Source organism: Aptenodytes forsteri, unplaced genomic scaffold (genome assembly GCF_000699145.1).
Source record: "Aptenodytes forsteri isolate BGI_AS27 unplaced genomic scaffold, ASM69914v1 Scaffold479, whole genome shotgun sequence".
NCBI classification, from domain to species: domain Eukaryota; kingdom Metazoa; phylum Chordata; class Aves; order Sphenisciformes; family Spheniscidae; genus Aptenodytes; species Aptenodytes forsteri.
Window position 1 is genome coordinate 1,250,426 of NW_008794627.1, and position 12,343 is coordinate 1,262,768.

Sequence of the window (12,343 nt, forward strand, 5' to 3'; positions counted from 1 at the left end):
ATGGACAACACAAGTCCTGGGCATTACTTCCATAGGCTGTTGCTTGATATATATAGCATAAACCAGACGGTCTCAGGAGGCATTTTCAGTGTGAGTTTGTTCCAGAGCTGAGATTCCCTGGTGGGAATGCCTCACCTTTTAAATGAAAAATCAGGTCTCTGCATTTCTGCTGCTCATGGACAGGGTCTCAAGCAACTGGGCCTCCCAAATTAGAAAAAGACATTGACTCTATGCCTAGTTATTGGAGGAAAACATGCCGAGGTAAGCTAACCAGTTCTGAAATGGACCTGGGGAAATTGCTCAGAAACCGAGTGTCCGAGACAGGGAGGGTCTGGCCTTTGAGGACAGAGCTGCTCACAGCAGCTGGACGGCTGCCCACCCTGGAGCTGGAGCATGAGACAGTTTGTGAACTTAAAACACATTTTCCAACCTTATGGGATTTTCCCTATGGTCTGTTCTCAGCAAAGCAGCATTATTATTGTAAATAGATGCTCTTTTTGTCCCATCTCCCAGGGGATAAAAATTAATGTTATGTTTGAACATGTATGTTTTCCCACTCATTGCTGAAGCTGTTCTTTTCCTTAAAGTCTGCAGAAAGCCGAGCATTAGCAGATACTGTTAATATCATTACTTCAAAGTTATAGCTGGATGTCTGTGCCAGAGTGTCTTTAATAAGAGACGTGGCCTCCGTCCCCTCAGAATTGCAGGGGTTGGAAAGTAGTTTTAGTGAGTCATCTCAGGCATCCTCGTGCACTGTGGCAGGCCCTTTCTGTCCAGCGCCTCTGCACAGTCCTCTTTAACTCTTTCAGATGCCTAAGTGCTGGCTCCTGTGCTCATGACTGGGACTGCTGTTTCCGTGATACACTTGCATACTGTCCTGAATGAGGAGTGAGGATCCTGGTACAGCGCTGTGCTGCTCTTCCCTTCCTGCTCCCGAGCCATCACCCTCCTGACTGTGCCTCCTGTGCCACTGTGCTTGGGAATTTTTTTACAGCTGTCCACCTCCCTCCTTTGGGAGGTTTTTTTTTTCTTTTTTTCCCAGTGCTTCTCCTGTCAGTGAATGGTTTTTCCAGCTTTCTCTTCCCCTGAGGCTGGTTGGCATGCTTCATATTTATGGATTCATTGCTGTGCCAGTCCCCGAGGCAGAAAGGCAATCCTGGGGCAACCCCACCGCTGGATTTGCTGGATTTTACTGGACCCGCACTAAGTCTGGGGAACTGTGCTAGCTGAAATACCAAGCTCTCACAGTCTTTCATGCCTTCCCCTTCCCTGGGATCCCAAATACACCACTTTGGCTATGGGGACTAGCTGGGGACACCACTTCCCAGCAAGTGCCACAGGGTGCGTGTGGCACTGGGTCCCCCAGGACCCTCCCGTGCCATCTTGCCTACTCTCATATGACAACTTTCCATGCCCACAGTGATATCTGTTTAAGAAGAGGGTTTTGGTCTTGGTCATAAATCTATGAATATGTATGCTACAGAACAAATACTAAGGAAAAGCCATCACTGCATAATGAGATCTGCATCCGTTTCAGCCAAAGGTGGTAGCAACCACACAGTTGGATTGTATCATTGGGTCTTCCCTCATGCTACGCTCACCTGGCTGTGTCCTCACTGCTGAGACATGACGGATGGTGCTTGGGATTGCAGTGAGGTGTAATGATTCATTCTCAGATCTGGGAGAGCTTTCTTGTCCACCTGGGTACATGGGAAAGTCATTGGCTGATGAATGGCACTTGAGCATTTTAGCACATGTAGAAGTTGCACGTAAGGTCTAGTCCCCACATTCAGCCAAGGTTGCTGGTAGCACGGCTTGTCTTGGGTGAGAGATTTCCGAGTTTGAACGTGAATAATGCTTGGCAATAAATAGGGTAAATTCACTTTTTTTTTTCTTTTTAGCGTTTAATTATTAGACATTATTTTAAAACCCATTTCCCCTGATCTTATTTGGGGAAAAAAGGGAGATGAATACCAGTTCATAAATCCAGTCTAGAATTCATTCATTCATTCAGTGCCCCTTGGGGTGACAATTCATAAAGCTTTCATTCTTCGGTAACTTACTCCCTGACTTAGCTGGCAGACCCATAGCTTGGGATACAAGAACAATATATCTGACAGGAGACTGGTGAGTCTTAAGATCACTCTTAAAAGCAGACTAGAAATATAATAACTTGGATTTTTTTCATTGCAAAGATAAATAATAATTTGACAGGAGATGTCATTACTGTTTAATAACTTTGTCTGAGCAGAACAATTGAAGGAAATATGTTTGCTCTTCCTCATCCCTTGCCATTTCCATGATGTCATTAGGTCTGGCCATAACAACTGGAAAGTTAGAACATTGGAAAGGCACTGCCTGCAGGGCAAAATATACACAGTGATGCACGGTAGCAACGATGTGTATCACTAGTACAGACATCAAGGTATTAAGGTTTATCAAGAGAACAGAAAATGAGAAGGAAGTTTTAGTGGAGGTATTTTGCATTGACTTAATCAGTAACTAAGCCATCGTAACGATGACTTAGTAAAAACAGTGCCACATTTCTGCAGAAATGAAGACGTTTATACATGTCTGGGAATTTTGGTTGCTTAGACTTCTTTGAATATATCTGAGGAGACTGGTGAGTGATCACTCTTAAAAGCAGACTAGAAATATAATAACTTGGATTTTTTTCATTGCAAAGATAAATAATAATTTGACAGGAGATGTCATTACTGTTTAATAACTTTGTCTGAGCAGAACAATTGAAGGAAATATGTTTGCTCTTCCTCATCCCTTGCCATTTCCATGATGTCATTAGGTCTGGCCATAACAACTGGAAAGTTAGAACATTGGAAAGGCACTGCCTGCAGGGCAAAATATACACAGTGATGCACGGTAGCAACGATGTGTATCACTAGTACAGACATCAAGGTATCAAGGTTTATCAAGAGAACAGAAAATGAGAAGGAAGTTTTAGTGGAGGTATTTTGCATTGACTTAATCAGTAACTAAGCCATCGTAACGATGACTTAGTAAAAACAGTGCCACATTTCTGCAGAAATGAAGACGTTTATACATGTCTGGGAATTTTGGTTTCTTAGACTTCTTTGCTAAGTTTTTGTTTTTCTTTCCTACATGTGGAGCATCTGCTGTTGAAAAGCATCTGCCTGGCTGTCAACATGTGCCTGGTCCGGCACCACCTGCAAGTGGTTTTGCCCCCTGGTGTGGATGGCTGGCCACATGTACTGAGTCAATTATTGATTTTAAGATAGTGGATGTGATTGTTAGTTCAAGCTGTAGAGATTGTCCTTCAAGGGCCAGAGGCCACAGTTTCAGTTTTGGTTTCCTCAGCTGATGTCACCTCCTGCAATGTTACACTGATTAGAAGGGGAGGGAAAGACTAAGACTGACTGCCTTGGAGGAGTGGAGAAGAAAAGGGTAATTTTCTCATCACTTCCACTGTTAACCCTTTTCATGCTCCAGACAAATCCCCCCATGTCTCTTTGCAGCAGTGCATTGCTGCATAAGCAAAATTTCAAAATCTGTTTGCCCATCCATATGTCAGAAGAATCATTCCAAAAAGTCCCTTTCTACAGCACTGAGTACAAGAGTGCTGGACTGGGCCAAACTCACAGCCCAGGGAGTCAAGTCTTCACCTCTGATGTAGCAGCGAGCATATTTAAGACAATTTGACATTCATCAGACCAAATTCAGGTCTTATCCTGGCCTCTAACAGCAGGTGGTGTCAGGTGACATTTTATTATCTCTTGCAGAAGTCTTTTTCATTAGCTTATGATAGCACTCAACCTCCCTGATATCTGGTCCAACTTCCCTTTTTTGCAAACCTTGTTAAAATTTTGTCATCAGTAACTTCTGTACAGAGATAAGTTCCTTGGGTTAATCACATACCATGCAAAGAAATATTTCTTTTTAAGCCATTTGACTTTCTCATCTTTCCAACCCATTCTCTCAGGACTGTGGTTGACCTTAAAAAAAGCCCATCATCCTACATTCGAACCACCAATACACATTCAAATGGTCTAATTCCTTGCTTAGTATTCTTTGTGTTTCCTACTGCCCTTCAAACACCACATAGCTAATACAAAATAGTAGACAGAGGGGCTTAGGTGGAATTTAGGGTGGATAAGTCTGGATAAAGTAACATGGCTGCTTCATCTACTCCTCTAATTCCTGGCACTATCCTTCCTGATGTGCGTTGTAGTTATTCTCTACATCTAGTTTTTAGCCTGTAAAAGTTATTCATGGTGCAGTGTTGTCCCCTGCTGTGCTTGACGCACAAGGACATCCATTTACTGCTGATACTGGATGAAGAAATCAGTTCTCTGCATTGGGCTGCAGCAGCTTCTGGGCTGTCGAGTCCCGGCTGATCAGCAGGATGCTGGTGGGTACGGGAGGGATTGGTGCAGAGATCTTTTTTGTGTCTTTTTGTAGCATAAAGCTTTTGTTGGTGTAAAATCGAACCGGGAATGGCAACAATACGAAGAGAAGCTGTATAACAGAGCCAGAGGCAAAGGTAGGAAGCAGCTCAGGTGCTGTCACCGCAGCACTCGGAGCACTGCTGCAGAAACGATCTGCCCTGAGTAAATAGGATCACAAAGCATGCGCACACCTCTGCCTCCACGGGCTTCAAGTGGATTGTGCACCCGCAGGACAATACAGGGATGTGTGTGAGGAAGAGAGATATGAGCGATGGTTATCTCAAGTCTTCACATACTGTAAAATACCTTCAGAAGGAAAAAGTCTTAAGACGCTTGGGGGTGTATATGGTGCCTGTTTCATCTGAATGTGGAATAACCATGGTGATTCAGGCAAAAAGCGCCTTTTTGGTATAAGGACTGTCTAGGCTTCCTGGATGTGAAAAGGCCTGAGGATTACTAGATCTCCTCTGGCCTATGTGACACAGGACACCGAATTAAACCTTTTGTGGGGAGCCTAAGAATTAGTAGTTCTGTAAAATTTATCTTCAGAAAAGCCAGCCATGAAAACCTTTGAATTGCACTCGTGGGTTTCTGTTGTGTCGTACCTTGAACGCTTTATTGAGATCCCTGGTTTATTCTGCATCATACCAGGAAGATTGGCAGAGAAGTCCTTTTAGCTCCTGAGAGGCAAAATGAACATATCTATTCTGTGGCTGCTAGTCTAAAGAGCCAGATCTTAAAAGAGTCAATGCTTTCTTGTCTCAAGGATAAAGTTCAAATCTGTACAATCAAAATTGGATGAACATTAAAAGGAAAAAAAAACCACTGCAAACATCCATGCAAATAAACATCACAGCTCTCTTTCAGTGCTATTTATAGCTCTTTCAGTTTAATGACCCCAAACATTGCATGAAGGGTTTTTCTAATGTGCTACCAAGACTGTTTATAGGAGACAACAGTCTCAAGAATGTGGTAGTGTGAAGACTCCCACGGCAGCACCCATGCAAAAATTGCAAATCTCCTTGGGCAGTCTCCTCCTGTCTAATAAAGTTTCAACAGGGGAAAAAAGTGATGGTATGGGGTTTAAGTCATTGCTTACACACCATGGCAAGCAGAGATAGGTCAAAACCAGTGTGCGTTAGCAATCAATTAAAACTAACTAGCACATCAAAAGTGTGGAAAGATATGCTCTTGTGCATGTAGCTGGAGAGATTTGGGATGTTACGGCTCCCACCTGGTTTCTGCCATGTCTTGGCTTGTGGTTCCTCCCCCACAGGGAAAGGCTGCGAGGCAAAGCTGCTTGGTGCATGGCCTGTCGATGGTGTCAGGGTGGTCCCAGTCTCCCTTGGGTGCTCCTGCCTGCCCCGGGACTGAGAGTGGCCAGCCATGGGCAGCCCCGTGATCAGTGACAGCCCACTTCCAACCACTCTCTTTCATGGGAGGACGTGAGGAACAGGGATTTGAGTCAGTGCTGTGGCATACGGGCAGGATATAATAGATTTATGAATTTGCACAGGTACAAGCTGACTGCTCTGAGCAAGAGCAGTAGTACTGCTCCTATGCTAATAAAAATGCCGGAGCAGAAGATTCTCCCTTCCTGCATGGCTTGCCTGGCCAGCAAGGTTGGGATCACTGCTCTGTGAGACCACTGAGCACTCCAGCCCACTTCGGTGCAAAGTCAGACAGATTAGATTGAATCATCACTAAAGAACAAAAAATTTGTCTCCTAACAGTAATTAACGGTTGCCTTCTTTTATATTGCTTTTAATTTACAGAGCTTCAGTCATGGCTGAACTATTCTGTATGCTATTCATTAGCTGATCACATGCCACTGCTAATTTTTTTCAAATGGATTCACTATTTATAAATGTTCATCAGTTTGTGCTGACACATGAGGGAAGGGAGGGACATATTTACACCATCTACTTTATGTCTTTCATGCAGATGCTTTGCAGTTCTCCTTTGGAGGGATTGACCTCTCTCGTTTACCAAAGATGCAACTTTGGCCCCTAAAGCTATTTGTATGACATTCATCTATGTGCTATGCCTGAACTAGACAGTTTAAGACTCACCACCCTTTTCTCCTTAGACTTCAACCATCTAATCAGTCCATTCACCTTTGTCTGCACAGTGGGCCAAGTTAGTTGCATGTCATTGGTACTGCTCCTCAATCACTGAGGTTTTTTACATTGAAAAAAATGCACTTTTAGAATAGAATAGAATAGAATAGAATAGGATAGGATAGGATTGTTCCAGTTGGAAGGGACCTACAGTGACCATCTTGTCCAACTGCCTGACCACTTCAGGGCTGGCCAAAAGTTAAAGCATATTATTAAGGGCATTGACCAAATGCCTCTTAAACACTGGCAGGCTTGGGGCATTGACCACCTCTCGAGGAAGCCTGAATATAAATTTTAGGGTGAATAAATTTCATGCTAAAAATTGCTGGTTTTTTAGGGTTCATGAATATCAAATGGGTTGCTTGGTGGCTGCCTAAGTAACAGGTAACACACATCTCCCTGCTGTATTTCACAGAGCAAGCCAGTTAGTTTTGGTACTATTAAACCAACTCTGCTAGTAGTTGAATTTTTTTTTGGTACAACCTCAGCCCTAATTAAACATTTATAACCTCACATAGCTAGACACAATACAAGTCACCCTGGCTGAGAGACCTTTGCTCACGGAAAATCAGCATTTGATGTTCAAAAGACGGAATGGAACCAGCATGTTAAAGCATCTACTCACTATCCAAACAGTCCCTATTGTTACAGTTATTGCCAGTAATATCCTGTTTGTCACTGGGATAGCACTTTGGTTCGCCTGCCCTAGAAATAGCCATTTACCTTGTGGCTAAACCCTTTCAGTGTGGGACTTGGAATTTCACTAAAGGTAAGAAAACCTGAAGGCTCTGGCCTTCAGCAAAACCTCTTCAAAATGCCCTGAGAAATAAGCAGATTCGTAAACTTCCACGCACCCAACACAAGAACCCAGTTTTGTATCCAAATAACAAATTTGCCTTTCCCATCTGTCTGGCATTGCTGCTGACGCTACTTTACATCCATCACATCCCAACCCTGGCAACAGGCCCTGAACAAATTCATTTTTGTGGACTGTGGGTGAAATCTGTGGCAGAATATTGCTAGTGTGGAGCTAATAACTGGTTTGGACTTTTGTACAGTGCAGCTGCACACATGGTGAAACATCAACAGCCTTTCGTCCCAGGCATCACCGTATCTGAGTTGTAAATGCTGTGTGAGTTATCTGCAGGAAGCCTGTTCTTTCCTGGGGTGAAATCCATGTATTGCCATTGATTTTCTTAGAGGCAGGCTGGGCCCAAATTTTATAAAGTGGTTTCGAGCCCTTTCATGTGAAAGGCACTGAATAAGTACCATACAGATCTAATACTGTTGGAGCTCAGCCCTCTGAAGGGGCTTCCTCTGGGCCACCCTTGTCAGTATGTTCACCTGTTTCGCCTGTCCCTTTGAAACCTACCCCAGGTATGCAGCTAAAAAGATGCGATGCAGCAGGGCAAGTAAATGTAGCTGGTGCTGCGGGGCCATGAACGGTTAATGCCTTGGCCACGGCAGTGGTGCGTCTGGAGCTTTTCCCAATGCTGGGCTGGATAGCATCACTGTCTCCCCTGAGTCGCTGGAGTCGCGGCAGTGAGAAACTGCTCTGAGATCACCACTGGAATCCTTGATTTTTAATGCTTCCCCCCCCCGCGCCTTTTTCCATTAGAAAGAAGGAAATTGGTAAATGCCCTGGGACTCACAACCAGGTTGTGACCTGGTGAGGCAAGAGGAAGTGTTTGCTAACACACCACTGCTGGTAATAACGCCTGGGTGAAAAACCTTCAATGGAAAGTGCAGCTTTGCAAAAATCTGCAGCAATTAATTGCTTTTGAGCATTTCCAGCACAGAAGAACTGAATCAAATGGTTTCAGCTTGTTTGGGAAAGTTGAAACAATTGGTTTTGGCAGGGGCAAGGGCAGGGGCAGACAAACCAGTTCCCTGGGTGAAATTCAAACGTGGTTTTTGAGAGCCTCAACCACCCTGCAGGATCTGCCCATGTGTGCAGCCTCCCTGTGTGCCGCGGTGACTCTGGTATCACCATGCCCATGGTACCGCTGTGCCCATGGTACTGCCGTGCCACCTCTCCCCTTGACCGTGGGCTGCCACGCAGATAGATGTGGAAGGGGCTGTTGCAACAGAATGTCCTAAAGGCTCAGGGGTAAGGTTGCCCCAGGTGAGCTCTTTTCTTTCTCAATACCCACAGTATTTTAAATAGGTTATGTTGTACTTTATGCCATCTAATATTTTTATGTTTTATGAGTGGCATTTTTTCCAGCACTCTGCTCCAGAAGTAATTTCCACTGCTCAATTCTGTGTGCAGTTTTGTAGTGAAATTGGTTTAAAAAATGATGGGATTTCTCAAAAAACTGAAATTCCATTTTTGATCAATGCTAGTTTTGACCACTGCTGCTGGACAGGGTTTGTCTCAGAACAGCATGTTAATATACAGAGCTATTTTTTCCCTTATCTTTCTGAACGTTCTCATTGAAAACATTCTTAGTTTATATTTATGTGCTATAATAGTTAAGAAGGCAAATAAGAATAGCTGGAGATATTTTAGAGGTCTAAATCTTCAAACCCTGAAAATGTAGCTTGATTCAAAAGCGCATGCATACTGCTTTTACCTGGCACCCTAAGGAAATAAAGATTACGCAGCGACACTCTTCATCTTCCCATCCTTCTCTCAGCCCTCCTCTCCCTCAGTAACTTTTGAGCCCACCGGCAATTTCTACCACTTCTGACAGAGAGGAAATGAAATCAAAGCAAGTCCCTGCGAGTCACCTGCGGCTGGGTAGGGAAGAGAAACTCAGGATGGTGCCCCCACCGAGTGCCAGCCTGCCTGGCTGGCGTCAGCGCCTATGTGTGTGCGCACACGTGTGCCCCCACGCTCACACCAAAACCACCCAGCCCGCAGGACGATGCTTACATGGTCTGGTACCGGCTATCACATGGGTTTTTCCATATACAGAGGTATTTGCAGGGCACGGGAGGGAGTGAAGGGCAGTGGGTGCTGGGACCAGCGTATTGCTGGGGAGCGAGGCTGTAAGGGACAAGCAGATCTCAGCTTATCATGGGAAAGTGGGTGCTGTTACAATATAAGACAAAGGCTTTCTTAGGGTTTTTGGCTCATGGAAGTACTTATTTCCACCATGCAATATTCTTATATCTTGCCTGGGTAAAGTTTTTTTTCTAACATGGTCATTTAATCTCTCTGGTGGGAGGGGCAGAGGAAAGAGAGCGTTGCTTGCATTAGAAGTGACGCTGCCCACTCTTGTGGAGGAAAAGATCTTCACATTTCCATGGATCAGATTCTGCAATTACACAGCTTGCTTGTTTGGCCAGTTCATCTGCTAAACCTGACATGAAGCCAGAATGAAAACAGAGATTTTCCCATTACAGAATACCAAATCTATGATAAGCCACGCCATGAAAATTCAGTTTTTAAGGAGGTGGGGAGAGAACGAGGGAAACTCCAACTGCTGCTGCAAGATAAGCAATGAGTTTTGCTTCTAGAATCTGTTTCTCAGGGATCTCATAAGAAACAACAACCGTAAGCCAAAGGAGCAGTGAGAGAAGAAAACCAGCAGAATTTGGGATAGGAAAATTTAAGCAGAAGTTTGAGCAACAGTTTTAGCCTATCACACCATCTGCATGATAACTTTGGACACAGCTGGGTAAAGTAAATAATTGCTACAGAAAGAGGCCTGTGAATATTGTACTTAATCTGTGGGTCTGTTTTGCACAGTGATGCAGAGAACATCATCGATGATTTTGACTATGTTCCTATTTTTTTCTTATACTACAAATTCTCTCATTATAAAGTACTCAAACCAATCACTACTTCTGCTTTCCCTACCATCAAGTTATAGTATTAAAATGTATTTATAGATGGAGTAACAAATGTCTCTGAAAGGAGAGCTATATTCTGACAGCACTGAAAGAGGCTATGCTGGTTTTCTCAATGATTACTCCTTGAATAGGATATAAATATTGTAATTTATGCATCATTTGACATGAGACACAAGATCACTGATAGCATATATTTTTTTGTACATATACATAAAATAGAGAGAGACTCTTCATCATAACTGCAGCCTGTGAAGTTCAGAACTTCAGAATTTCCAAAACAAAGCAAGAATACAAATTGATGGAGGCTGAATTATATTTGTTGTCCCAAAAATCCAGTGGATTTAATTGCATCCCTAACGCTGCTTATTTGCCAAAACCAAAATAAAAATCGGAAGCAAACAAATAAGTTCTCTGAATAAATCCTGCATTGCCCCAATTGTATGAGCTGCCATCTAAGCTGCCTGGCTACCATCCAGGCCTGAATCACATTCCCGGACAAGAAGTAACCCATACATCCCCTTTGAACCGTCCTCTCCTCTCCTTGATCTTCCTTTACCTCCCACATGGCCCTCCTGCAGCTCTCAATTAAATTTCTTTCAAAGCACTTTCTTACCTGCATAGTGGTCAAACACAGTGGGGACATACTCCTCTGGGAAGGCATCGTTGGCATAACTCATCAGCAAACAGGTTTTCCCAACTGCACCATCCCCAACCACCACGCATTTTAACATCTTCTTCGTGTTATTGCTGCTCCCGTCAGTGCAGTTGTCATCTTCTTCCTTGCAGTTCATTCTTGCTGCTGCTGCCGCTGCCGCTGCTCTTGCTGCTCCCAGGACTTCCAAGTGCACATGAAGGAAAAATGAAGTGCGATTGTATTGACTTTTCCTGAGTTTGGAGCGGGGGGGGCAGCAAATCTCAAACTCAGGAAATCATACTAATGTTTCCAGGCTGTCAAAGCCGCTTCTAACAATTACCAGATCAGTCAAGAGAATCATCGAGGTGAATAAATTAAATATACAGAGAGGAATATCATAAAAAAGCGATCTGTCCTTTCTTGTTCATCCGAGTCAGGAAATCCTCATCCTGCCCCGGAGTTCTCAGTATTTATTGCGACTTAAAAAATATCAGCAGCCTGCGGCTTTGATTCGCGTCTCCCTTCCTCCAGCTTGGCTGCAGGAATCAGGGATTCCTGTTAAATCCACTCCATTTTCCATTTCATTTCTAACATGGAGGAGAGCCTGGAGGTTTTTAATGGAGTTTTTCCTTTCTTTCTCCAGCTTGCTGTGTGTCAGGAAATCATGGGTTTCCTGCTGAATTCCATATTAGGATCAGTGGGCTTGTGAAGGGCTGCAAACAATGGGAGCTCTGTGTGTATTTGTACTTTGGAGGAACTCTGCCAGGACATGGAGAAAGAAAAACACTAGAGGTCTCTCTGCAGACCGAAGTTTTTAGGCTTCCTGCTTCATCCCGTGCTTGAGCTGCTCTTCGGGCTGCCGGCACCAAGACCGGTGAGGAGGATTTCGGAGAGGTTATGAAAGATGCGGGTGTTGGACCTACGTGGCCAGGCGGGGTACGGGGAGGCTGCCAGCTGTGCCCATGTCTCAGGGTTGTCTGTTGTTCCCAGGCACGATCTCCTCTGGTCTCGGGATAGGTATTTTCTTACATTCGGGAGGGGAAGGTGGGAGGTGGAAAGGCAGACAGGAGGTGTCGTGGGTAGGTAGAGTTTAATTCAACTTTCTCTGTGTCTATAGCTCTTTAAAGAACTTTGTTAGAAATAATAAATAATTGATTTTTCAATTCAGGCACTCAGAAAGTACCTCTTGCATTTCCCCTCATCCACCCAAAAAAAAAGAAAAAGAGGGATTTCCCCCCCCCTAGTTTAAATATGTAAACACAAACAGAGATAGAGAGAAAAAAAGAGAAATTAAGAGTTACAGGAATTAAAAAATTAAAAAAATAAAACCACCGCATAGCAGTCTGCGGAAAACCAGCTTTGAA

At 43.9% G+C, this 12,343-nt stretch overlaps 1 protein-coding gene across 1 annotated transcript in view; it reads right to left on the reverse strand.

The window, feature by feature from the left end:
* The window catches only part of RHOJ (ras homolog family member J), a 55,344-nt gene extending 43,718 nt beyond the window's left edge, over nt 1-11,626 (reverse strand). The window contains exon 1 of the mRNA XM_009273377.1: nt 10,959-11,626. Within this exon, the coding sequence (XP_009271652.1) occupies nt 10,959-11,136 (178 nt within the window). The 5' untranslated portion in view covers nt 11,137-11,626. The remainder of the gene's footprint in view (nt 1-10,958) is intronic.
* Nucleotides 11,627-12,343: the final 717 nt, after the last annotated feature.